Source organism: Heteronotia binoei, chromosome 10 (assembly GCF_032191835.1).
Source record: "Heteronotia binoei isolate CCM8104 ecotype False Entrance Well chromosome 10, APGP_CSIRO_Hbin_v1, whole genome shotgun sequence".
Taxonomy (NCBI): domain Eukaryota; kingdom Metazoa; phylum Chordata; class Lepidosauria; order Squamata; family Gekkonidae; genus Heteronotia; species Heteronotia binoei.
In genome coordinates this window covers 87,180,283-87,208,200 of record NC_083232.1, presented here as the reverse complement: position 1 = coordinate 87,208,200, position 27,918 = coordinate 87,180,283, and the positions used below count along the sequence as shown (strand labels likewise).

At 47.1% G+C, this 27,918-nt stretch overlaps 1 protein-coding gene across 1 annotated transcript in view; it reads right to left on the bottom strand.

Annotated features, from left to right (window-relative positions):
- The window catches only part of CNTNAP2 (contactin associated protein 2), a 1,690,081-nt gene extending 1,672,702 nt beyond the window's left edge, over positions 1-17,379 (bottom strand). Inside the window, exon 1 of the mRNA XM_060247763.1 lies at positions 17,268-17,379. Within this exon, the coding sequence (XP_060103746.1) occupies positions 17,268-17,364 (97 nt within the window). The 5' untranslated portion in view covers positions 17,365-17,379. The remainder of the gene's footprint in view (positions 1-17,267) is intronic.
- Positions 17,380-27,918: the final 10,539 nt, after the last annotated feature.

Sequence of the window (27,918 nt, the reverse complement as noted above, 5' to 3'; positions counted from 1 at the left end):
GGGATATTTTGAAAAGAGGCACCAGATGCTATACTAAAAATTTGGTGCCTCTACCTCACAAAACAGCCTCCTCAGAGCCCCAGATACCCATTGATGAATTCCCCATTTTACCCTATGGGAATCAGAAGCGACGTATAGCATGGGGCACATCGCGCAGGGACACTCAAGAAAATCACAGGGAACTCTATGGTTTCTTGTTGGGACATCCTAGCAATTTGAGGGGGACTCTATGGTACCATAGAGTTCCTCCCCCAAATTGCTAGTGTCCCCACACAAAACCATAGAGTTTCCCACAATTTCCTAGAGCGTCCCCGCGCAGCATATCCAGAGTGATACGTCACTCCTGGGTGACATCACATGCTACGTGGGGGCGGATCCCCCCAGCAGCCTCCTCCCTGCTGGCGGGTTGGGGCCCACCACACTGGGAGATCCTCCACCCTTGGTGGGAACTAGGAAGCCCATGTCTTCTATGATGCCTAAACAATCTTTTCACAATTGGGTAGCACAGAGTGGTAGATCAGGCTTAAGGGAGGGCTGTTGCTCAGTGGAAGAATCATAGGGGGGGTCTCCAGGGTTACCTAGTCCAACCCCCTGCTCAATGCAGGAAACTCACAAACACTTCCCCCTAAATTCACAGGATCTTCATTGCTGTCAGATGGCCATCTAGCCTCTGTTTAAAAACCTCCAAGAAATGATAGCCCACCACCTCCCGAGGAAGCCTGTTCCACTGAGGAATCACTCGGTCAGAAAGTTCTTCCTAATGTTGAGCCGGAAACTCTTTTGATTTAATTTCAACCTATTAGTTCTGGTCCTACCTTTTGGGGCCACAGAAAACAATTCCACCCCATCCTCTAGATGACAGCCCTTCAAGTACTTGAAGATGGTGATCATATCACCTCTCAGCTGCCTCCTCTCCAGGCTAAACATCCCCAGCTCCTTCAACCTTTCCTCATAGGACTTGGCATGCAGAAGGTCCTAGCTCTGCCGTCACCCTCCCGATGACCCTGTCACAGCAGCTATGATGCATCAGAGCTCACTCCTTTATTCCTCTCATGCCCCCAACTTCACAAAGCGCACATTTAGCCAGACCACCACATTTCGGCAACTCCATAAGCGGCTTGCCAAAACAGAGTGTCCTGTTGAACTGAGGCTTCCAAAACGCCACGACTCTTAATAGCTTTTGAATGATTTTTAAAGTTACATTTCTCCCTGGGTATATTTCAATTATTAACGGTGCAATTTTTCATAGGTTATTTCATTGAAATGGTGGGGGGGGGGAGGGGAGAAAAAAATCAATGTCTGAATACCAATAAAAGTATAACTTGCACAGGCAAAGTGATAATTCATAAGAGGGCTTGATAGCCCATGTATTTCTGACTTTGATGCTTGTTGGATGTTCCCCCTCATGAAGATGATTCAACACTCTATAGATCAGGGTGAGATATAATTTTAACATTGATATAGTGATGCAGAAGAGACGTTTCTGCAGTTATTGGCAGAAAGTGCTGCCAAGTCACATCTGACTTACAGTGGCCCCATCATAGAGTTTTCAAGGCAAGAAACATTCAAAGGAGGTTTGCTATTGCCTGCCTCTGTGTAGCACCCCTGGACTTCCCCGATGGTCTTCCCATCTCTTGACTTTGCTTAACTTGGTAAGTTCTGACAAGATCAGGCTAGCCTGAGCCACTCAGGTGAAGGCCCTGTAATGGTTAGGGACCTCGGTCTTAGCAGTAATCTCTGTTTTAGCAGTTCCCCTTGTCTGACTCGAAAGGAAGCTAATCAGAGGAAAGCACCGTAGGCATGTTAATCCAGGACGCTCCGGGACAACTTCCTCCTGGCTTTGAGAAACCGGTAAGAGCTACTTCCTGCTCTTCATCAAGGCAATTCCTTGTTGAAGAATTCAGAATGATGAATTCAGAATATTCCTCCTTTCCAGAGTTCAGCTCTAGGAGGTTTGCAAGGGAAAAGAACCAGCATGAAATCACACACACACACAACCCTCCCCTCCTAAATTATCAGTGTAAGATCAAAACAAGGAACTAAAAATGAGCCATGGGTATACAAACAGGCCACAGAGATAGACTTATTTAATTAAAACCCTGGTTAAAAGGCAATGTCAACACTCAGTGAGGGGGAATATCCAACAAGCATCAAAGTCAGAAATACATGGGCTATCAAGCCCTCTTATGATTTATCACTTTGCCTGTGCAAGTTATCCTTTTATTGATATTCAGACATTGATTTTTCTCCCCTCCCTTCCTCCCCCCATTTCAATGAAATAACCTATGAAAAATTGCACCGTTAATAATTGAAATATACCCAGGGAGAAATGTAACTTTAAAAATCATTCAAAAGCTATTAAGAGTCATGGCGTTTTGGAAGCCTCAGTTCAACAGGACACTCTGTCAACACTCAGTGGGAAGGCATTGCAAACATGAGGTGCCACCACTGAAAATACCCTGTCTCTATTTGCCTACCCTGAAGGGGAGCATACATCTGTGAATGTTAGTGTCACCAGTGGTACACTGATCTGCTATTGGAAGTGACATCAACAGAGTGGGGGGGGGGGGTTTAGCAGAAATGCACAGGAACACAGTTCCAGTTGCCTTGACAGCAGGGGTGTGGCTTAATATGCAAATGAGTTCCTGCTGGGCTTTTTTTGTAGAAAAAGCGTGTGAAACAATGGTGATCTTCCAGATCTTACACCCATACCTCTATGCCACACTGGGTCCTATGGGGAAAATGTTACTTGTGAAGGTTGATGGCCCATGGTCCCAAAAGGAGCATTTGTAATTCTTAACTATCTCCCACTGTATGAAAATATGGTGTCTATAGTGTCTCAATATGTAATACACAACCTACATTTTCTGGATTTACTACTATCTAGGGAGAGTTTGAAGTCTTGAAGGTTACACAATAAAAAATAAGTGTCTCCGTCAAACTTCCACCGTCAACTATGTGCACTGAAAAAATATTACATTAACATATCAATGTGTGGGGTTGGATCCAACCAGCTTTTCTGCTGGTGGGAAAATACAGAGGAGGCAGGGAGATGGTAACAAAAGGTGCAGGCTTCCTTGGGAGTAAACACTCTTGAATACAGACTTACTTCCAGCAGACTCACATAGGATCAGGCAACATATCCAGAAATGGAATATGGATAACCTAGAATTAACTAGGCCCAACGTCTTAACGTTATATATTTGGAAAGGTTTTTTACATTTGAAAACAATATTACATCCATTACACAGAACGCTAACCGCTGTTCAAGGGGAAAACAGCAGCAAAATAACATCCTCCTGTGGAAAGCATCAGCATCAAGTTACCTTATAAAAATAAGAGAATTGGCATGCTTGAAAAATCGCACATGAACGTGTGAGCTGCACGTCTCACAAGATACAGAAAGGGGCGTCAAATTGTCTCTCTCTCCAGCGTTAAAAGCTGGATTTCTGGGCAGACTTGCTGGGGGGAGGCTATGGTTCCCAGCCTCCTGCTGGGGGCACGATTTCCCATGGTTTGGGGCTCCCCAACTCCCTGGCACGGAGCTGGCCAACAGGGGGAGCTCTGCCTCCAAAGAGCTCCGTCACACCAGACACGCCCAATCTAATGTTACTTCCGGGTGATGTCATTGTGCCGGGCATGCCGTGCAGGGAATGCTCTGGAAATTTGGGTATAAACTCTATAGCACCATGGAGTTTTTACTCAAGTTGCTAGAGTGCCCCCAAATGACACGTCTGGCACAATGATGTCACTTCTGGATGACATCATTGTGCCACACGTGCTTTGTGAGCATGAGGAATTTTTCCCCACCCAGAGCCAGGTGCGACCTAGCAACCGTAAGGGAGATGAAGTTGCATGTCATTTGTTTTTTTAAATCCTAGAGCTACACTTTACTCCTCCTAACTGTTGTTAGAAAACAGAACACCAAGGCAATTAAGCAATAAAACTCATTATTATGAACGGAAAGACCATCTCAAAGTGTATTTATTATTTACATGATCATCATTTCATTATAACAAACTTTGGCCAGGTTCCCACAAACTCGTCCGTACGAATGTCAGTATCATCGGTATTAATAATGCCATATCTATTTAATAAGAGATATTTGACTTTGTCCCTGTGGGCCAATATATACTGTTTGGCTGCCAAGGAACTGACTCAGTATTAATTCTAAATATGTATATATATAATTTCATCTCTCATAGATATCCAGATATAGGAATCATGAAATACTAAAACCTGTCATATCCATGGTAATTTTCAGAACTGATTTTCAATACGTTTTAAACTGTTGAGGAGTTCTAGAAGATAGGAAGGGAATCAATGTCAATGGTATCTTATAGAGAAGGACTGGCCCTCATGTGGATAGTAAAATTCACACAATGGAACCACCACTGGCTACCATTTAGGGACTATGATGGGGCCACCCCCAGATCTACAGAAACGTCTAAAATGTTAATAAATATAGGAGCAGCCCTCCCCAAAGACTTACTTGCTACATTTGTATATGCAGAGATGTAAAACAAATAAACACATGGAGTTCACTGTTGCAGGAAGTAGTAGCAGCTACAAACATAGACAGCTCCAAGAGAGAACAGGATAAACATACCGAGTGGAGGTCCATCAGTGGCTATTATCCCCGAGGTATAGCCAGAACACTCTGTCTATGGCAGTGATGCTCTGTATTCTTGGTGCTTGGGGGGCCACAGTGGGAGGGCTTCTGAAGTTCTAGCCTCACTGGTAGACCTCCTGATTGCACTTGGGTTTTGACCACTGTGTGACACAGAGTTTTGGACTGGACGGGTCATTGACCTGATCCATCATGGTTCCACTTATGTTCTTAACAAACAACCCTGACTGGAATTCAGCCAACACTGGGAATTGACATATCAACCACAAAGCACCTGCCTATAGATTTGGTGTGGTGGATCAGAGGTCGTTAGGAGGAAAAAGAGAAACCCACAGTAGTGGAAAGTGGGGCGAATGAGACAACACTGCCTGAGAGAAATGGCAAATGTTAGAGACTGGGGGAGATAACTGATTATCAGTAAATTGTCTACTCTATCAATCCACACCAGAGCATTCTATGAGCAGAGTAGAGAACATAAGAACATAAGAGAAGCTATGTTGGATCAGGCCAATGGCCCATCCAATCCAACACTCTGTGTCACACAGTGGCCCAAAAAATATATATATATATATATATATATATATATATATATATATATATATATATATACACACACACACACACACACACATACACACACACATATATACACACAGTGGCTAATAGCCCCTGATGGACCTCTGCTCCATATTTTTATTTAACCCCCTCTTGAAGCTGTCTATGCTTGTAGCCGCCGCCACCTCCTGTGGCAGTGAATTCCACATTAATCACCCTTTGGGTGAAGAAGTACTTCCTTTTATCCATTTTAACCCGACTGCTCAGCAATTTCATCGAATGCCCACGAGTTCTTGTATTGTGAGAAAGGGAGAAAAGTACTTCTTTCTCTTTCTCCATCCCATGCATTATCTTTTAAACCTCTATCATGTCACCCGCAGTCGATGTTTCTCCAAGCTAAAGAGCCCCAAGCATTTTAACCTTTCTTCATAGGGAAAGTGTTCCAACCCTTTAATCATTCTAGTTGCCCTTTTCTGGACTTTTTCCAATGCTATAATATCCTTTTTTGAGGTGCGGTGACCAGAATTGCACACAATATTCCAAATGAGACCACACCATTGATTTATATAGGGGCATTATGATACTGGCTGATTTGTTTTCAATTCCCTTCCTAATAATTCCTAGCATGGCGTTGGCCTTTTCTTATTGCAATCGCACGCTGTCTTGACATTTTCAGTGAGTTATCTACCACGACCCCAAGATCTCTCTCTTGGTCAGTCTCTGCCAGAGGAAGAGTGAACCAACGGCTACAACATGCAGCCTACCTACCAAGACACAGCGTAAACTGGACCTTTTTAACCAGACCAAGTAAGCCTCCAAGGCAATATATCTGAGTCAGGACCATAGCTCAATGGTTGAGCACATAGTTGGCTTACAGAAGACCCTAGGTTTAATACCTAGCATCTCCAAATAAAAGAACCACAGGTAGCAGAACTGGGAGAGGCCTTCACCTGAGACACTGCAGAGCTATTGAATCGAGACAGATGGACCAGAGGTCAAAGTCAGTATATCTCAGGTGCATCTCTTCATAGGAGTCGTCAGCAAATGGTACTATTAATGAAACACCCACAATGCAGTTCATTGCAACTGAGCAATTCTTTAAGAGGGGCAGAATAGGTGACTACCTGAACAGTTCAAATAAGAAGAAGACACACCCGGTTAATTTGCTGTGTGTTATTGGAAGATTGTTAAGTCTTGAGTATTTCTGAGCCTTTCCAGAAACTGAACAAGATGCTTTACAAGGATTCCCCCAAGGCCCGAGCTGAAATAACTAAAGAATTCCTCCAGGAAACATTGCTCTCCAGCGGACTCAAAGACAGATACAAACTTATCCAAGTGCAGCCACAGCTTTCAGTTTCTGATTGAAACATTAAATATTGGTACATTAGTCCCTGTCAGAGCTACAGTGGATGAAGGATCGCTCTCTGGATTTAAATGCATTATAAGAATCTAAAGCATAACACGAAGGAAAGGAGGAAACGCGTTCCAGGTCTTTGGGAAAAGGAGAAATTGAAACACAGGAGGCCAGGCCATCCAACTATTGACAGCAAGTTGTAGAAGATACAGGGGTTATTGAATAGAAAAGGAGGTGCTGAAGCTCATTAGCACAACTCATTTGCATAACTCATTTGCCTACGCCACACACCCCTGACATCAACAGAAGGGGTACTAAATTATATCACCTCAGCATCTACCTGAAAATGCTTCTCGAATTATAATCGTCCTAATAAAACTTTATTCCCATCAGACTTTTAACATTAGTTTTCTCCTATGTGGCCACAGTGGCATGAGGAAGATTTCCATCTGTCTGCTTTAGATGTTTCAGTTATTTTCCCAATTTGTTATGTGGGGAAAAATATTAGAAAGTTTGTCGGATCTTAAGAGTTCAGCAAGGGGGTTTGAACAATGGAGCCCAGCAGCAAGTATTTGGGGGGAGGGGGGTAGAGAAAGAAAGAGCACAATAAAATTTAAATGGCTCAGAGCTCCTCTCTTGTGAGCTTCTGCCCAAGATGAGGCCTGGGAACATGGATTGAGCATTGCTGGAAAAATTAGCATTTAGGTTCCATTAGCCATTAAACCTCACGACAGTCCTTGCGCATAAAAACATATAGAGAACCAATGTAAAAGGAATGGCTGTTCCAACCACAACACTGGTATCTTTTTGTAGTTGTTCTTGCAGGTTTCCCATATGACAGAGACAAGTTTATCTATGTGCTGCTGAAAAGCAGCATGTGAACAGCTAGGTCAACATGTGTAGGTGGCTGCCATATGGAGTGTTCTGAATTAGCTTCTATGTCAGGAGCGTCAAACATGTGGCCCGGGGGCCAAATCAGGCCCCCAGAGGGCTCCTATCAGGCCTGTGAGCAAATCTGTTTTATTTAAAGCTTTTAAAAAAAATTATTTATGTTTGTCTGAGTTCTTTATAGGGTTGCCAATCCCCAGGTGAGGAGTCTAACAAACAACTGTGTCAGAAATACATAACACGACAAATTTACAAAAGTCTATATTATATTGTGCAAAAGCATCCAAAATTCATTCCAAAGATATAAATCACATAGAGAGCATAAAGTCCCAAACAAAAACACAGTTCCCAAGGATGACTCTGGAAAATTCCAAAAAGTCTATAAGGAGCACTACTACTCAGAAGTGAATTCCAAATGGAGTCCTTCCACTGATGTCGGCTTCCAAAGGAGAAAGTCTTGCTTTCACACAATCACCGTCTTAAATCGCGTTCTGCTGCATTTGCAGCTTCTTCACAAGCCAACTGACAAGGTCCTCAGACCGGCTTCTCTCAAACTCCCATATTATATATTTCAATTGACGACTTTTGTAAATTTGTCATAAGTGTTATGTATTTCTGACACAGTTGTTTTTTAGACTTCTGCTCACACTGTGTTGCCATTGTTTACTCTGTCTGTCCAATCCCCAGGTGGGGGCAGGGGGTCCCTGGTTTGGAGGACCTCGCTTTGCTTTAGGGTCATCAGAAAACAGGATGGGGGGGGGGAGAAATGTCTGTTGGAAACTCCATTATTCTCTATGGAGACTAATTCCCATAGGGTATAATGGAGAATTGATCCATGGGTATCTGGGGGGGGGCTGTTATTTGAGGTAGATGCACCAAATTTTCAGCATAGCACCCAGTGCCTCTCTTCAAAAGACCTTCCAAGTTTCAAAAGGATTGGACTGGGGGGGGTTCAATTCTATGAGACCCCAAAGAAATTGCCCCTATCCTCCATTATTTCCAGCGGAGGGTAGCCATTTAAAAGATGCGCGCTCCCTTTAAATGTGATGGCCAGGGAGATCAACAGAAATCAATCCAAGAGAGCAGAGAAAAATGGAAGTCACGGCCTGACATATTAGATAAGGGAACACTGAGCAGGGTGGATTTGTAGCCGTCGGTCGTGGATCCTGGCAGAAGATACGTGGTTCGGGGCTGACAGTGACATTAGCTCTACTGGCCTTATATTGGGGGAGGGGGTCTTTCCCCAGCTAAGGTGCTTTTACATTTGCTGAAGAAGGAAGGAAGGAAGGAAGGAAGGAAGGAAGGGAGGGAGGGAGGGAGGGAGGAAGGCAGGAAGGCAGGAAGGCAGGAAGGAAGGAAGGAAAGGGGAGGGGAGGGACGGGGAGGGGAGGGGAGGGATGGGGAGGGAAGGGGAGGAAGTTCATCATACTGAAAATAACTATTGCCATTTAGATGCCAGTGCAGTAGGACTTTTGAGACCAACGAGATTTGGGAAGTACAAGCTTTTCAGAGTCAAAGCTCCTTTTGGCAAATGCAAGTCGGAATGGAGATCTCTTGCATCCCAGGGAGTTCATGCAAAGAAGGAACACTGGCATGCAGCCATACAATGTGCATCGCAATCAGCTTGAGGAGAGCAAAGGGGAAATGCTCAGGGGCGGAAAATTAGCGTCTGTTGCCACTTCCCTTTCCAGTTTGCCACTCGGTGCCAAACGGCTGCTGAGTGTTTTCTTTTTGAAGCCCCCCCCTCCCCCAATCACTGTTCAGTGCACGGTTACCAATGCGAAGGGACATCTTTGGGTTATGTCAATGACAACCAGTCTGTTTTCACACCCTTACACCAGAGATCAGGTTAATGCTGGCTCTTGCCAAGGAACCATCCTCAGCTTGGCTTAAGCAGAAAGAGCAAACGTGACTGGGCTGTGTAGGCTAGCCTCATGAAGCCTGGCAAAGGAAGGGGGCCAGAAGGGTACGCGCCACAGACTTAAAGACATAGAAGATGGGGCCAGCAATTTCCAGAGAAAATCGTCCCACCCATCTGTCCCTTCACAACACAGTGTAGGCTAGCTGGACACCTTTTGGGGCCAAGCAGGCATTGGGGTGGCATTTTCCCAGTTTGGCTGAGGGAAAAACCTTATTTTCCCCACCTGCTTTGCCCTGTATATATTTGGGGCATTTGCTAAACAGGCCTGGTCTCAAGGAGACTGCTTTGGCAAAGAGTAGTTTGGCAAGATCAGTGTGCGTGAGGAGCTATGATTCAGTTTAGATCAGCCAACATCAGGAGAGAGGGAAAGGTTGCAAATAGGGACGGGCTCGGACTGGCTCACAAACTAAAGCTCGTGATGAATTTAGGCCAGTTCATGGTTTGTGAAGTGAAGTTTATGGCAGGAGAACCGGCACAACCTTTTCATGAGTTTTCAAGCTGTTCGTGGAAGTTCGTGCCAATTTGGCAACGGATGCATTTCCAGATAGACTGTCTCTGCTCAATTTAAATGTTTACTGAGGCAACGGGTAGAAGGAACTTGGAGAGCACGTCAAGGAGCATCTGGGGGAGGTCTTCTGTGACCTTGATGTCTCTAGCGTGCACTGGATCCATTCTATACACTCCTGGACTTCTTGAACCTGCACTTGTCATAATGACTTCCTGTCAATGACAGGAGGTCATTTCTGGGGGGGAACCTTCTTTGGGGGGCCATAAACCAGACCCCATAAATCCAATCCTCTCCCTATTTGGAGGGCAGGTAAAAGAGAGTGAGCCGGAGACCCTACGAGTTTGGTGTCTCTAGCATGCCAAGGGGATGAACTTTATGAACTGGACTAGTTTGCTTGGTTCATGGCAGCTTGTGATTCATGAATTGGGCATGCCACAAATTGAACCACATGCTTCCAGTTTGTGCCCATCTCTAATTACAAAACCTGAGCAAGTGTTTGGAAAGAGAACTTCCTTGTTGTTGGGCATTTGCACCAGACTTCCCTGCTAATGAGCTAAGAGGAAGGACGTTGGTGACTACCATCTTTTGACATGGTCTAGCATGCAGGTGAGGTGACGGGGAAACCAGCTGTCTTATTGCTGGAAGCTTAGACCATGATGGATCTGCAAAGCAGACCTGTCTATGGAGATGACAACATGCCACAATGTTCCTCCGCCATTCTGTGCATACTGCTGACATGTCCAAAGGGAAACCTTTTCCATCCACTCAGCCTCGACAAGAACAACTAAGTCAAGAAGACCCATAAAGCTGCAGTCACATCTTACAGCAAATGCATACTTGACCTGTGCATGGATTTCACATAGTAGCCTAAAACAGCTTAATAACAGAGTTCACAATTCGGTCACCCTCTCCCCACATTGCAGCTTTGAAGGCACTTACAGATACAGTAGCGAGATGAGCGTGGTTTATGAGTGCAAAGGTTTGATATTACCTGAATCACAGGTCTGAAATTGCAAGATAACCATACACAGGAATACCTTATAGCTCAATGATTGACTGTTCCCAGAACAGCAGTATTGCGTTCAGGTAGTCCAAATAGCGATTGTGAATGCATTCCTGTCCCCACTAAATACGCTACAATTACCGCCTGACCGAAGAGGAGCATGTATATGTTTTTACTCACATGTAACATAGCTTATCCCCGTATTCAAGGTTATTAAGACACATCCAATGATTGTGGGTTGAAAGAGGATATTTCTGCAAAGGCTGACAAGAACTCCCACCCCTGCTGACGGTTAGGTGGTGTGGTTGCGCACAATCGCATGAAGATGTGGAGAAGAATGGGCACAAATTGTTAACAGGGGTTTTCACACATTGCCCGGTAGGGAAAATCACCCACTGATCCTTCAATATGACAGGCTGCTCAGACGCTGTAAAGGTATGCCGTCTTATGAACGATTTGTCACCGGAAATAACTGAAAAGGTTGCTTTCTTCGTGAGCCTGGTAATCAAGGATCGATTGTCCAATGTATAGCTGCATATGACTGTTTTTGTTGTTTCTGTAGCTGTTTATTTGTTTGTTTGTAATCTGATCTATGCCAATAAAAGCTTTTGAGTTTGAAGTAGACCAGCTGATCCTGAACAATAACAGCTAAGCCCAGAGATTTTGAACATTACCCGGTTATTGAGGATAGCCTCCATCTTATACACTGCTTGGACAATATGTAAAACAGAGAACACGGATGCTGATTAGGTGAATTGCCATTTTGTATATTCTCCCACATGACCTGGACACTTTGGGTGGATCGAACTGGAGATGATGGGCTGGTTCCAATGACCTTTTCCTGCTGAGCTAGATCCACTAACTCCCTTTCACTAGATTTTCTTCCAACAGAAAAAGGCTTTCTCCCAAGGAGACAGGCTTCTTTTGATACAGATCAGGCAATGTGCGGAATCCTTTTTTCATAGAATCATAGAGTTGGAAGGAACCCCTGGGGTCAACTAGTCCAACCCCCTGCACAATGCAGGAAACTCACAAACGCCTCCCCCTAAATTCACAGGACTTTCATCGCTGTCAGATGGCCATCTAGCCTCTGTTTAAAAACCTCCAAGGAAGGAGAGCCCACCACCTCCCGAGGAAGCCTGTTCCACTGAGGAATCGCTCTTCCTAATGTTGAGCCAGAAACTCTTTTGATTTAACTTCAACCCATTGGTTCTGGTCCTACCTTCCAGGGCCACAGAAAACAACTCCACACCATCCTCTATATGACAGCCCTTCAAGTACTTGAAGATGGTGATCATATCACCTCTCAGCCGCCTCCTCTCCAGGCTAATGTCTCACGTGTCCAAGTCTCACATCTCACGTGTCCAAGTAAATGCGTGCTATCACCGATATTTATGCATGCTCTCCATTAGTCATAAAATATATGTGTCAAACAGCAAGATGTAATACAAAGTTTTGTGAATTTCCCTACTTGGGGTTCTGCTCTTAATAAACATGGGGCAAGACGTTTCCCCGTGAGTTGAGCAATACCTACAGGTTCTGCTGCAAGAACTGCCACGTTGCTGTTCTAAATGCAGTGTTTTAAAAGGAATTTTACATGTTCTTTGGAAGTTACTCCATCAGGTAAGAAGACTAAGATTCTTATAATGACTTCTACATTGTGAGCCTATGTTGGCTTGCTGGATTTTAAAGATGTTATATTCCCTTCTCCTCCCCCCCTCACCCCCCCAACACACACTGTAAATCTGTTCTTTGGCCTGCTGATCTCTAAGCAACCTTATCTCAGTCGAGGGTCTGTTCCATCTTTATCTCCCATGAAATATGTGCAAAGGGTTTATTTTCCTTTTCTCCCCAGAAGGAATGCTAAATATACTCTGAAGGAGAGTAAAGTGAATTGGAGAACCTTCTGCCAGAATTCTAGTCGCTGACCTCTCGTCTGTTCTGTCCTATAAAGGAAGAACTTGGAATCTTGTTCAATACGCTAGCACGATCCGTTCTTGCTTGCATCCGAACGATTGTTCTTAATAAAACCATCTGCTTTGTTAGCAAAAAGTTTTGAGCGAATCTTTTTCTCTCCCAGACAGAACTCCGGAAAGGGGAGGGAGGGTTATACTAGAATCTGGGATACTATTCCTATGAGCGACCCTGCTTGGAACCAACTTTATTCATCCGTGCACCGGAAGAACGGAACAAAATCCAGCTGCAAAGGGAAGGGACTTGTTTTGAACCAGCCCTTCGAAAGCCATCTGGTTCCCTTTTTTGTAGAGACATTGCCAGGGAGAGCCTATGCTCAGAGCACCCCTCCAAGTGCCATTCCGTTCCTTTCCTTCCTAGCTCATCAGAGCTGAAGGCAGAGGAAAGGAAGCTGGTTGGTGCAAGCATTAAATTTTATTCCCTATCTTACTTTTTGTCTTGTGATGACCTCTCCTGGCTAAGCTGTTCATTATCCTTGATGCAAATAGTTAAAGAGTCTCCAGATCTTAGCTGCTAAACTTTGCGCAGAAGTACAGCCCAGCCAAATCGCTTGCCCTTTATCATTACGTCCGAGAAGCATCACCCATCAACATCATCCTGTTTGCCATGCACCAGATATGTGAACCATACGGCATTCGTATTGCAGAGCCCATCCTGCGCCAGTCATTTCTGTATAAAACAATCTTACTAAAAATTCATGTCTTGAGGTCCTTTGAAGAAAGTTAACAAAAGCTGCCATTAAAAGGCTTAACTAAATCCCATAGAAGAATGTAATTAAAACAAATGAGCAGGCAATATATGTTCGTTCCCCCAACTGATACGTGGCTCCCTTAACCGTTTTGAAAAGCCTAGGAACACTCGGGGGTCTAGTTTTCTGCATCTGAAGGCCACAAATGACCAAGGTACTTTCTCAAGTTTCTAATCAGTTTCCGGAACAAGTAATTTCTAAAACAGAATAAGATGGGTAGCTGGGTTGGTCCCTCTGTAGCAGTAGAAGAGACCAAGCGTCAGCAGCGACTTCAATCTTAACAAATTTGCGGCAGGGCTACAACCCCTGCTGCAAATGTTTGTTCGTCTTTAAGGTGCTGGTGGACTCTTGCTCATTTCTACTTGTGAAACAGAAGCATGAGCCGACTTTTTAGGTGTCCACAATCAGGACCGGATCTACATGTTTTTTGAGGGGGGGGCAAAATGACAAAATGATGCCCCCTTATGGGCCATTCTATCTCGTGGTTCCATAGAATACAATGGACTCCATACCCAATTTGGCACCCCCCCTCCATTGGCACCTGGGGCAAACACCCCCCTCTGACCCCCCTAGATCTAGTCCTGCCCATAATTTTCCTCTAAGGTGGCCGCACATTTGATGCATAACCATTTGTCAACCCCCAACATGTATGCAGTCTTGCCACCGCTCATGTTGGGAGCTTCTTAGACATTTCACTTCTTGCTCCTCGTTTCAAGGGCGGCGTGGACTAAAACCATTTCCTTCCCCATAACTCAGTCAAAAGCAGCCCGATTTCTCATAAGCAGTTTAACGGCAGGGAGAAAGACTCTTGATAGTTTGGTTGCAAATTCCTCGAAGCGACAGCTGCTCTAAAATCAGTGAGGCTGTGCTATGGACTTCGGTGGGAGATGAGGGCACCGATAAGTATTTCTTTCAGCAGGCAGCTCTTTCTGAGCCTTCCAGTGCCCCCTCAGACCGAATCACGTATAACTGATCAATCTCAACTGAACATACTGAGACCGAGAGTTAGCCAAAGAGGAAAATAAAGACCGGAAGAATACATTTATCCACCCAGGTGCTTGCATATGGACGCACTCAGGTGACACAACCAAATTTCAGAGCTAAGGGGGGGGGGGGGAAACCCTCCCAACTATATGGGTTTTCCTCTGTCACCTGGAGGCAGATATGCTTTTAGGCTTCCCTGCAGGGTTCTGCTTCGTGCACTTTTCATACGCCAGCATGCACCTGTGTGGCTGACTTCTCTTTCCGCCTCTCTTTCATCTGCTACTGTACCATGAACTCTTTCCAAGTGTAGACGTTCATAATGGGCAGCAAAGAATGACAAAGTGTTAACATCTGGGGAAATGTAGGAGGCCGAGCAAGCCTAGCTCTACAAACTGTTCCTTTAACCGTGCCCTTACAGAGCAATTGAAAGATATATCATCCCAGTCTCTTGCTTACAAAAGATTCACAGGCCAACTTTTCTGAGCATTAAAATACAAGACTGCATCCAAGCCTAATGTTCAATGTCAATGCCAAGCCTAATGTACAGGTCTGAACAGGCTTTGAACATATGAACATATGAAGCTGCCTTATACTGAATCAGACCCTTGGTCCACCAAAGTCAGTATTGTCTTCTCAGACTGGCAGCGGCTCTCCAGGGTCTCAAGCTGGGGCTTTTCACACCTATTTGCCTCGACCCTTTTTTGGAGATGCCAGGGATTGAACCTGGGACTTTCTGCTTCCCAAGCAGATGCTCTACCACTGAGCCACCGTCCCTCCCCTTGCTCAGGGTTATAATACAAAGCTGGGAACAAACTCAAACACAACATCCTGTAAGTTACTGTCATAACAGCAGGGGTAGGTAAATGTGGTATAGGGTACCTTTAAGGCACAGGAAAGAAATGAGCACCATTGCAGTGCTTTAATGCACCGGCTTTAAGGCGGCAAAGCTGCAGCGACTGAGGGAGACACAACAGGGTCTTTTCCTACTGCCTTCCATACCCTCTCCTCTCACTGCCTAGGAAGAATTTGCCTCCAGCATATAAACGGGATGAGCCACCAACCCAGAGCACTCAATCCCCACATTGGATTGCCACCTAACGGAAGAGGAAGATAAGCTCAAATCCTGGCCAACGCAGGTTAAACACGCCAAGCAGGGTTCTTTTCGCCAAGGCACTGTTTTGAACACATCACAGAAAAGCCGAGGCAGCATCCCTTCTGTTCAAGGATCCCAGAGCTCACGGGACAAATCTGCCTCGGGAGATGTCTACTGTGTCCAATTTCAGCCCTGGGACCTATCAAACAAGACCCAAGAGAAGTTCATGGGAGCGAGCGCAGAGTGCAGCTCTTTTCCTTCCAAGGGACTGCAGAAACTCCTTGCCTGCCAAGGATTCATGGAAGGATTTCCAGACCACTGAGAGGTTTTCTCCTCCAGGAATAAAGCACCCCTCTTCGACTGTGTTTTTGAACGAGATGGCCAGGTGCACTGCTGAGTGGAACACCAAGACGTCTTACTTGACTATCCGGGCAAAGCAATTTATTAAGGTGGGGGGGGGGAGGAACCCAGCATGCAGTACCCACTTTCCAAACTCAAGTGCAACCAGCCACATGCCCGCTTGGAAGAGCTGCCCTTCTTTGAAGCCAACACTGTTTAAAAAAAAAAAATCACTGGACTATCGCTTTGGAGGGACGGTTCCAGATGTTGCTCTAACAACTGCCCACCAGTGAGGAGCCGCGCCGCTCAGCCGCGCCCTTTTTCAATCTGCCCCGGCCCAGTGGACCCGGCAACTGAATCAGGCCCCCAAGGGGTGCTCGGGGGACGCAACCCAGCCCTGCGTTTCTCCGCTCCATTCTCTTTCCTGCAACGCCCTCCCTCCCAGACAGGAAAACCGCGCCGACAAGCAGAAAAAAGTCCAACTTGACGGATTTTGATGGGGAGGGGGAGAAGCAAAACTTTCTCTTCCTTCCAGCCAAGTTCCAGCCTCCCCCTCCCCATCAGCTGCAGCAAAAGCGCAAGTCTTGGTCCTCCAACCCTCCCCGCCCCCGCTCGCCCGCCGCTCACCGGCTGGAGGGCTCCCGCTTTCGGAGAGTCCGGAGCAGGGGTGGCCAAACTGGCTCGGGAGCCACATGTGGCCCTTTCACGCCTATTGCGTGGCTCTCGAAGTCCCCACTCCCCTATCAGCCAGTTGGGTGAAGGCGTTTGCCTCTTTCAATCCCTTCTCCAAGATAAGCTAGCTGGCCGCTTGGAGAATGCCAATTTAAATTAAAGTTGCTTTCTTTTCGTCTCTCCTCCACCACCTGTTTGCTTCCCACTCCCCTCCCCTCCCCTCCCCCCCTCCTTCCCGGCTCTCAAACATCTGACTTTCATGTCTCGCAGCTCTCAAACATTTTCGGTTGATTCTGGGTGGCTCTGACATCAAGCCAGTTTGGCCACCCCCCGGTCCAGGGTCTTGCAAAGCCCCTTCGGAACGAGCCGGAGACAACTTCCAAAAGACAGCACAACCGCGCGCCCTCCGGCTCAGCCTCAGCCCGCTACTCCGCGCATCCTTCGCGTCCAACCACGACGCCTCTCCTCTCCCCCTACCGCCGCCCGAAAGCCTGCACCGCATCCGCTCTCCTTCCCCTCTGCGGGGAGTCCTCGACGCCGACCTCGAGCTCTCTGACTAGGCAATTCTCCTCTCCCTGCCGCCGCGCCAGGTACTTACGGGAGGAGGGGAGCGCCGTCCGGGCTCTGCAGCTGATGTTGCTGAAAATCCAGAGGAAGAGAGCTGCCCGGCAGCCCGCGCGGAGAACCACGACCATCCTGTCCTTCCAGTCTTCCCCCTTAGTCCCAGGCGCCAGCCGCAAGATCCTTCCCCTTCCGACCCTCTTTGGCCCCGGCTGCTCGCCCCCGGGGGGCCAGATTTTTCCACCTGGGGCCGGCCGACGATCCCCAAGAAGCGTCCTCCTCTTCCCTTACTCCGAGGCAACTCCGAGTCCCCAAGACTTTGGGTGGTCTCTTCGTCCCGGGATCGGAGGGCGCAAACCCGATGAAGTAGGAAGCCCGGGGGGAGAGAGAAGGCGGGGGGATGTTACCCCGGGGGAGGCGAGGCAGGAGGGGGGCGGTGAGTGGGCTGCCCTCCCCGCTGCAGCCGAGCCCTGCCTTGCGGACGGCTCGGCCGCCCAGACCTCCGGCTCGAGCCTTCCCCGGGCTCCGAGAAAGCTCCGGGGGTCTCGCCTGCCTCGCCTTACCCGGAGCGCACGGAGCCCCCGACGCGCAGTCAGCTCCAAAGCGCGCGATGGCGAGGGCGCAGCGCCTCGTCTCCCCCCAGCCGCAGAGGAGCCGGGCTCAGAGGCTCTCGCCTCCCGCATTCATCATCCCCGACCGGCGGGAGGAGAGCTCGCCGCGGCTCCTGCGAGGAGCGAGCCAGCAGCCGAGGGAAGAGAGGCGGGCTGGGGAAGGAAAGGGGGAGGGCGAGAGCGCGAGAGAGCGGCTGGGAAAATCCTCCCCCTGCCCTCCCTCTGCTGTTCGGCCTTTCCCCGGCTCCTCCTCCTTTCTCCTCCTCCTCTTCTCCGGCGGCGCCCCTTTTCCAGCGGGGAAGAGTCCCCCCTCCCCAACTCCGCCGGACTTGGCTGCTTGCGAAAGCAAAAGCAAAAGGAACCGCGGCTGCTGCTGCTGCCTTCGCCGGCCCTGCGCCCAGGGCCACGCTGGTGGAGCCGCCGGAACAGGCAAACGCGAAGGGAGGCGCCTCGGCTGATTGCTCCGCTGCGGCGCCTCGGTCGCTGTCCGTGGTGCTGAAGTTGGACGCCTTTCGCCGCCCCGGGCTCCCCGAGCCGGGCGTTCCCTCGCCTCCTCTCGCTTTTCCTCTGCGCCGAGAGGGGAGCGGATCGGGGCCTGCCGGCGCTGACTCGCCTCCTCTTTCGTCGCTCCCTCCCCTCCTTGCCGACGGAGATGGTACAGGCTCGCTGTGCTCCAACCTCCTGGGATCCACCGGCGGAGCCGTGCAAGCAGTCGAGTCTTCCGAGCGGTCCTAAGCGCTGGAAGGGAACCGGCTTCTCAGCGTCCCGCCGGTGAAACTGCAGAATGCAGATGTGGGGGGTTTGGGGGTTTTGTTTTGCATCGCGCAGTTCAAACAGACACAGGGCCCAGAAGGCTGGCGGGAAACCGGCCTGGAAGGAGAGAGAGGGAGGGATGAACAAACACCCAGAATACAAGCAGACGGGAGAAGAGCTCTTGGAATGGAAGAGGCTTCTAGACCTACTTCGAACCCTCCCCCCTCCCCTTTCCACCCCCGCAATACTCCAAAAGTTACCGCACTCCGGCTGCTGCAGAGTAACGCGTGTGCTTATAGTGGACACTGAGATTTTGAACACTAGACATTTGGAGAGATAATTCCAGCTGCGACTTGACTATCTAGAAGGCCAAGGGGGACCGGAAAACAGCCCACAGGGGAAAAGCCCACAGGGAAAAATGCCCACGTGGGGAAAGCACGCACGGGGAAAAGTTCATACAGAAAAAAGCCCACACAGAAAAAAAGACCCACTTAAAGCACCGTAGATATTTATAATTGTGGATAACCATTCATCTTCATTTATGAGAATGAACAGGCCTCATTTTGGGCAGGAGCTCACAAGAATGAAGCCTCTAAAGCAGGGGTGTCGAACTCATTTGTTATGAGGGCCGGATCTGACATAAGTGAGACCTTGTTGGGCCGGGCCATGTCAGGTTGGGCCAAGCCATGTTGGGCTGGGCCATGTGGCTACCGGGAGAGCCGGTTTGGTGTAGTGGTTAAGTGTGTGGACTCTTATCTGGGAGAACCGGGTTTGATTCCCCACTCCTCCACTTGCACCTGCTGGCATGGCCTTGGGTCAGCCATAGCTCTGGCAGAGGTTGTCCTTGAAAGGGCAGCTGCTGTGAGAGCCCTCTCCAGCCCCACCCACCTCACAGGGTGTCTGTTGCGGGGGAGGAAGGTAAAGGAGATTGTGAGCCGCTCTGAGAATCTTCAGAGTGGAGGGCGGGATAGAAATCCAATATCATCATCATCATACTTATTTAATATTAGGTAGCAGAGGTATAAATTTTATAAAGAACACAGACAAACACAAATATATATTTTAAAAAAAAAGGAAAGCCTGGCTTGGAGGAGAACGTGCTTCACGCGGCTGCTCTCACCTTCAAGGGAAGCCCTACTTAGAGGAGAACACCTCTGCAGTGCACTCTTGGAGGTGCTCTGTACCTCCAAGAGTGCACTGCTCAGGCCCGGCTCAGTCAGAGCCTGCCCAGCCCTCCTTGCATGTCACCGCACCTGGTTTCTCTGCAGGTGGGGGTGTGGCAGTGGGGCAGGTGTGCAGAGGGCGCTGAGCAAGTGCTATCTTGAGGTGCTGGTAGCTCTAGTTCCGGGCCTGATTAAATAATAATTTTGCTATGCTGGTAGTATAATTGATGGACTGCAGAGGTACCTGGCTTGCCACAAACTAACACTGGTTAATGCACAGGCAGGTTGCCTAGAGGTGAAAAAGAGGAAATATGAGGCACTATAGGACATGGTTGCCACTTCTGTGCAGCCAGGGCTGGCTCGTCCACTAGGGAAACTAGGTGGTTGCCTAGGGTGCCGGCAGGGTGGGGCGCCGAATTCGGACTTCCCCCTCCCCCTTAGGAAAACGCCTAGTTTGCCCCCCCCCCCCGTGCCTCCTCCTACCTCCCTTCCCCAACGCAGGTCGATTTCAATGTCTGGAAGGGTGATCGAGCGCCATCCAGGAAGTGGGGAGGAGGGAGCAGCTGTGGCGTTCTTTCCGGACATGGTTCATTCGAGCTGCCGCTGGCCTACCCAGGTGCTGAGTGAGCGAGCGACACAATTTTACCCGCTGATCAGCTGATCGGCAGGGGGGGCACCTTTACACAGCCCAGAGCAGCACTCGATCACCCTTCCATTGAGAACAACCTGGGGTGGGGAAAGGAGGGAGGCGGCGGCGCAGGGGGCGCTGCAGTGGGGAGGCACTGTGGAGGTGGACAGTAGGCCACCCAGTCTGCCGAGGGTTCCATGTGACCTTAGGCCGGTGCTTGTGCAGCAAGATGAGCAAGTGGAAGATAAACTTAGTTCCTTTAAGAGACTGGCTAATTTGCAATGAAGAATGGAGCAGAGGTCCATCAGTAGCTATTAGCCACAGTGTGTGTGTGTATTTGGCCGCTGTGTGACACAGAATGTTGGACTGGATGGGCCATTGGCCTGATCTAACATGGCTTCTCTTATGCTCTTAAGAATTGTATCCGAGTTATTGTTGTTAAATAATTGTTACTTTTACTCTTAGGCTTAGCTAGTCTTTTGTCGTGGTCACTGGATGTACCACAATGCATTTGTTAAAATACAAGTAGAGGGAAACTGAGCTAGGAAACCAACTTCTTTTAATGTTATCTTGTGGTTTTGTTATCTTATGGTTTTAATTTTTTAATAACAAAAATGAGTAAATGATATTAATTATTTGAAAAATTTTAAGCCATATCAATTTTCAAAATCTGTGACTGCTAGACAATACCTTAGAAATTACTTACCAGCATTAAAAAGGTTGAAAAATTGTAAATTAATAAATTTAAAGTATTTAATTGCATTTAAAATATTTCCATATAGCGTTTAATTTCTGTTATTATTGTTTTTCCTTCTTAATACAATTCATTGATAACAAAATGGTCACTTTTTTCCTGCATTTTCCCTTGCAAACCCTTACACTCAAGAGTATTAAAGTCCTCTTCATACAGGCCAATTTTTAATAGTAATGAATTAATATACTAATAACACAGAAAATTATTATTTAATTATACTTGATAAAATCACAACACAAGTTGTTGCACGTGAATGTGACATATTTTAATCCTAAAATAACAACACAAAATATAGGTAATACCTGTTCATTCTCATAAATGGAGGTAAATGGCTATCCACAATTATAAATATCTATGGTGCTTTACATGGTATTTTTCTGTGTTCTTTATAAAGTTTCTATCTGACCTTCATAACAAATGAGTTTGTCGCCCCTGCTCTAAGCTAACTACAATGCATCAGACCAAGAACATATGAAAACAGGCAAGCGAATATAAAACCAGGAAGACTGCCTCTGCTAGGCTAAAGCCAGTACTTCTAATCTGTGCGCAGCAAATTAAAGTCTCTTTACCTCAGGCAGCAGCAGCAGCCTGGCCCTGCCTCCAGCAAACAGTTGGGCAGAACTCCTGCACCAACATCCCTGCATTACCCCAGCAAGGAACCCCTATTGTTGAGAGGTGTATCAAATAATACTGTCCCCCTTCCCAGTCAGGTGACAATACTCTCCAATCAGCTTCTCTGTTCTCCAGATCTTTGCAGAGTCTCCTCCATTCAGTGGATATTCCCTGCCTCAGCACTAATGTTGTTAGACCCAGCTGTAGCCCGTGATCAATACCAGCTGGAGAGTGCTCACAGATTTTATCTTAGAGCTTAACTCTATATGGGCAAAATACTGCTTTGCTTCACAGGAGGGGTAATCCCCTGCAAAGTTACGCCCTCCTACGCCTACAGATTTAAGGTGGGGAATTGTTCTGCAAGTCTTTTTGTGTTTACGTTTTTGTTTGCTCCTGAAACATGTCTGTGGCTCCCTCCAAATGGCAGCTATACTGTGGCCACAGGTGAGAATGTGACCTGAAACGTCTGTGACCAGACACTGCTTTCAAAAGCCATTCATAGAATGATCAAAGCCAGGGGTGTCAAAGATGCAGCCCAAGGGCCGAATCAGGTCCCCAGAGGGATCCTGTCAGCCCCCCCCCCCCTCCCCGAGCAACTGACTCTTTTCTGCTACCTTCTTCCTCTCTCTTGCTTCCTTCTGCATCTGAACTTGCTTTGCAAGGCTTGCTCAATCACACAGAAGCTACAGAGTAAAACCTTGATTTTCTCCATTGGTTGAGGCTCCTCCCCTTCCTGGTTCCCTGGGGAGGGAGGGAAAGAGCCAGAGCTTCCTTTGCCCAGTTCCCTGGATCCCAAGGGAGAAATACAAAGAAAGCGCCTTTAAGACCAGCTAATGTTTTAAGCATGTTTTATTTTAAGGGGTTTTTTGTTGTTGTTTTAAACCTTTAGTCGTGTTTGTCTGTGTCCTTTAAAAAGTTTATATCTCTGCTACCTAATCTTAAATAGGTATACACATGGCCCAGCCCATATAGGACCAGATCTACGTGTTTTAGAGGGGGGGGGCAAAATTAAAAAAAAATGATGCCCCCATATGGGCCATTCTATCGTATGGTCTCATAGAATACAATGAACTCCATACTGAATTTGGTGCCCCCTCTCTGTTGGCGCCCAGGGCAAGCACCATCCTCTGCCCCCCCCCCTCTAGATCCGGCCTGCAGCCCGACACAGCCTGGACTGGCCCAACAAGATCTCATTTATGTCAGATCTGGCCCTCATAACAAATGAGTTCGACGCCCCTAAGCATTTTATATCAGCTCCAAATGTTTCCATCGCATACCAGCAAGATGTACAAATATGGTACACTCAGGGTGTGGCTGTGGCCTGGTTGATAGTAGAGCAACTGCTTTGCCTTCAGAAGGTCCCAGATTTAATTCTCAGCATCTCCAGTTCAAAAGTAATCAGGTAGGAGACCAATGCTCTGACCTGGACGGCCCAGGCTAGCAGGATGTTATCAGATCTTGGAAACTAAGCAGGGTTGGCCCTGGTTAGCATTTGTGTGGAAGGAAGTCCAGGATTGCCTTGCAGGGGCAGGCTGTAGCAAATTGCCTCTGAACACCTCTTTTGCCTTGAGAACCCTATGGAGTCACCAGAAGTCAGCTGTGACTTGATAGCACTTTCAAACCCCAGTAGGCAAATGTGTAAAAAACCAGGGATTTTCTTTGTATCAGGGACTCCTTTGCATATTAGGCCACACATCCCATAGAATACAATGGACTCCATACCCATACCTTGGGTCAGCCATAGCTCTGGCAGAGGTTGTCCTTGAAAGGGCAGCTGCTGTGAGAGCCCTCTCCAGCCCCACCCACCTCACAGGGTGTCTCTTGTGGGGGAGGAAGATAAAGGAGATTGTGAGCCGCTCTGAGGCTCTTCGGAGTGGAGGGCGGGAAATAAATCCAATGCCGTCTTCTTCATCTTCTTCATCCCTGATGTAGCCAATTCTCCAAGAGCTTAGAGGACTCTTCTGACAGGGCCTACTGTAAGCTCGTGGAGGATTGGCTAGATCAGGGGTGTGTGGCCTAATATGCAAAGGAGTTCCTGCTACCAAAAAAAGCCCTGGTAAAAACAAAACAAAACCTCCACCCAAGACCCTGGGGAGCCACTGCCAGTCAGAGCAGACAATACTGATCTTGGTAGATGAAAGTTCTGACTCAGCAGAAGGAAACTTTGTGTGTGCTTCATGAGGTTACTGAAGCAGGAGCTGACTTGAATCTGTGGTTCTGATCATAGTCTGTGTGACAAAGGGAAAGGCCAGATCAATGAGACAAAGTAAAACTTGCACCCGCAAACCAGGTAGGGAAATGGGGAGGACACAGAGCACCTACCCCAGAAGTGTTCTTTTGTATCCTTTTACTTTGACAACAATGGGTGTCCATCATTCCTGCAATGGAAGATAAACAGCTGCTGTTGTGGACTGTTGAGATGAGAGCAAAACCCTGCCCTACCTACCTACCTACCTACCTACCTATCATCTCTTTATGCTGCCTTTCCTTTGAATAGCTCAAAATGTCATCCATGGTTCTCTTCTCCTCCATTTTACCCTCACAACAGCCGTGTGATGTTGGCCAGGCTGACCTTGTGACTGGTTCAAGGTCATCTACTCAGCTTCATGGCTGAGCAGAGGCGTTAACTTTGGTTTCCTAAATCCTAGTGCAAATCCTAGACCCTAAATCTAACCGCTATGCCGCCCTGGCTTTTCCAACATCTCTCCAGCCCTGATACTGGATAGCCCAGCATCAAAAAACAGATATGTATATGTCCTCCTTAATGATGGACCTTTTGCATATGTAGTCAGAGGGTCTCCCCCATACGCAATGAAGCAAAAATCAATCCCCCGACACTTTCTTGGGGCTGTCTGTAGACAGTTAAAGGAACGGTCATTTACCTCCAGGCCTACCCTGTCCTTCTTTACTTACTCATGCAGTGAAAAAGGACAGAGAAACGACCTTTACAGGAAAGAGCCATCATCTCCTGGCATTGTTATGCCCCTGTAAAAATATAGATTGACAGTGTGGATCCAATCTTAGCCACTTTTTGTGTTCTAGCCAAGAGTGTGACCCTGACTCAATGGGCTTTGCTGTTAATTCCCATCCAGTTCAATGAAGTCCTCTCAAGATCTATTAAGGTAGTAAGACTCTTTCTCTCCTTCTCTTCCCTCCCGGTACATTTTCTAATGATGGTCACTTTCAGCCTCTGCTTGAAGCTGCCTGATGCTCAGAATTCATAGAATCGGAAGGGACCTCCAGGGCTATTTAGTCCAACCCCCTGCACAATGCAGGAAACTTACAAATACCTCCCCCTAAATTCACAGGAGCTTCATTGCTGTCAGATGGCCACCTAGCCTCTGTTTAGAAACCTCCAAGGAAGGAGAGCCCACCACCTCCCAAGGAAGCTTGTTCCACTGAGGAACCGTTCTAATGGTCAGGACATTCTTCCTAATGTTGAGCCGGAAACTCTTTTGATTTAATTTCAACCCATTGGTCCTGGTCCTACCTTCTGGGGCCACAGAAAACAATTCTGCACCATCCTCTATATGGCAGCCCTTCAAGTACTTGAAAATGGTGATAAGAACATAAGAGAAGTCATGTTGGATCAGGCCAATGACCCATCCAGTCCAACACTCTATGCCACACAGTGGCCAAACTCCCCCCCCCCCCCAAAAAAAACCAAATGCCATCAAGAGGTCCACCTCTCAGCCACCTCCTCTCCAGGCTAAACATGCCCAGCTCCTTCAACCTTTCTTCATAGGACTTGATCTCCAGACCCCTCACCATCTTGTGGGAGCTCCATCCAGGGGAAGCTATTGACTATTCTGCTCTGCCCTTTTTAAAAACATTCTGTACATGCAATGGCAATACAATCACGTCCTTGCATTGAAGGAAAGCTGCGCTCTTGCAAAGGAAGAACTTCAGCCACTGAAAATTGTTTTCCTTAGTTGAACGGTACAGGCCACCTTGATTTATCTGAAGCATTATATCATTGACAAAAAAAAATTGGGGAGGTGAGAGGGATTCTGTTTGGGCACCCAAACATTATTAACAATTGTTTCAAGAACACCGAACAGGTAAAGGGCAGCAGGAGCAGTTCTCACCCATGAATGCATTGTTATTCCCATTTTACTAAGGAAACCGAGAGTGAAATGTGGTCGCTTCCTTGCCTAAGGCCAGTCACGGTGGCTTCAGATTGTGATCATTGTTTAATTTTGCATTATTTAAACACTGACTTTGCAAAGCGATGTTATATAAAATGGGGAGGAGGTAAGGTGGTGGTGGTGGGGAAAACCTTCGCTGCTCTATATGCCTAGAACTGTCTGTTAGAGTAATCCCTTTTCCTTCAAATCCCTTTCCTAATTTACTTTTCTATGATGCCATTAGCCCAAGGGTAAAATTCATTGCTGTTTGGAGAGGACTGGCCTAGCTAGAGATATGGTTCGAGCCTTCCTATTTACGAGTTAACTCTTTTGAACTTTTACTTCTGAGCAATTTCCAGTATTTGTTGGCTTCTGTAGGGGGTTACTTAGGGAATTAGTTCTCACCTGCCCAATGTAGGTTCCTTACATTTTTATTTGTTTGGTTTTGTATATAGTAAAATAGTTTGTCTAAGAATCATTCTCTTTCTTCTTAATTTTATTGTGGGCAGTGTTCCCTCTAAGCTGAGTTGGTGTGAGCTGGCTCACAGTCTTTTTTTTAGCCCCTGGCTCACACATCTTTGTCTTAGCTCAGGAAAAATGGCCGCAGGGCAAACTAACTTATGCAGAAGCTCACAACTTTAACGCCGGTAGCTGACGACATCGAATTTGTGCTCACAGGACTCCACAGCTCAGAGGGAGTATTGATTGTGGGGCATCCTTACCAAGATCCACAAAAGTATACATAGACCAAGGTCTAACATTATTTCTTTCTGGAACCCATTAAAGGCTAATTTTCCCTTCTCTTCGTCTACTTTGGGTAACATGGGCTAACCTGATCTTGCCAGATACTGTTGCGGCCTGACCTTGTAGTTAAAGTTGTGAAAATATGCGCAACTGTAGTCGATAGTATTGTTGCCAGGGCTTTTTTTTTTAAGCAGGAACGCACAGGAATATAGTTCTAGCTGGCTTGGCATCAGGGGGATGTGGCCTAATATGCAAATGAGTTCCTGCTGGGCTTCTATATAAAAAAAGCCCTGATTGTTGTGAATGTTTTTGTCTTTCCCATTTCTATCCTTTCTCTGGGACTCAATGTTACTTTCCTGCTTCTTTCCCTCCTCTGCCTTTGCCGTCTCCCCATTGTGGAAGTTAAATTGTAAACTTCTTTCCACCCTAAATGTGCTTTATTAGGCAAAAGACATTTCTGCAGTTTTATTTTCTTCACTCGTAAGTTCAGTTCTAAGGGAAATCATCCCAGACTGTTCCCTGGAAGGTCAGATGTTGAGGCTGAAGCGCAAATACTTTGGACACCAAATGAGAAGGGAACACTCATTGGAGAAGATCCTGATGCTGGGAAAGACAGAAGGCAAAAGAAGGAGGGGATGGCAAAAGATGAGATGGCTGGACAGCGTTACTGATGTAGCAAACACGAATTTGAGCAGACTTTGGAGGATGGTGGAAAACAGGAGGGCCTGACGTGACTTTGTCCATGGGGTTGCAAAGAGTTGGACTCGACTGTGTGACTGAACAACAACACACAAGGACTGTTGTTTACAGTGCAATAGGAGAGGGAAAAGTATTTGAGCTTCAGCTTCAGTATCTGACCTTCCAGGGAACAGTCAGGGTTGATTTCCCTTAGGACCGACTGATTTGATCTTCTTGCAGTCCAAGGGACTCTCAAGATTCTTTTCCAGCACCACAGCTCAAAAGCATCTATTCTTCTGTGCTCGGCCTTCCTTATGGTCCAGCTCTCACAGCCATATATTACTACTGGGAATACCATCGCTTTGACTATATGGACTTTTGTTGGCAGGGTGATGTCTCTACTTTTTATTACACTGCAATAGCTGTACTCCCAAGGAGCAAACGTCTTTTAATTTCATGGCTACAGTCACCATCTGCGGTGATCTTGGATCCCAGAAATGTGAAGTCTGTCACGACTTCCATGACTTTGTCCAGAGCTCTCTCAAAAACTGATGACCTTTCTTTCAAGATGAGCTTTTGTGAGTCAAAGCTCACTATTTAAAGAAGTGAGCTGTGACT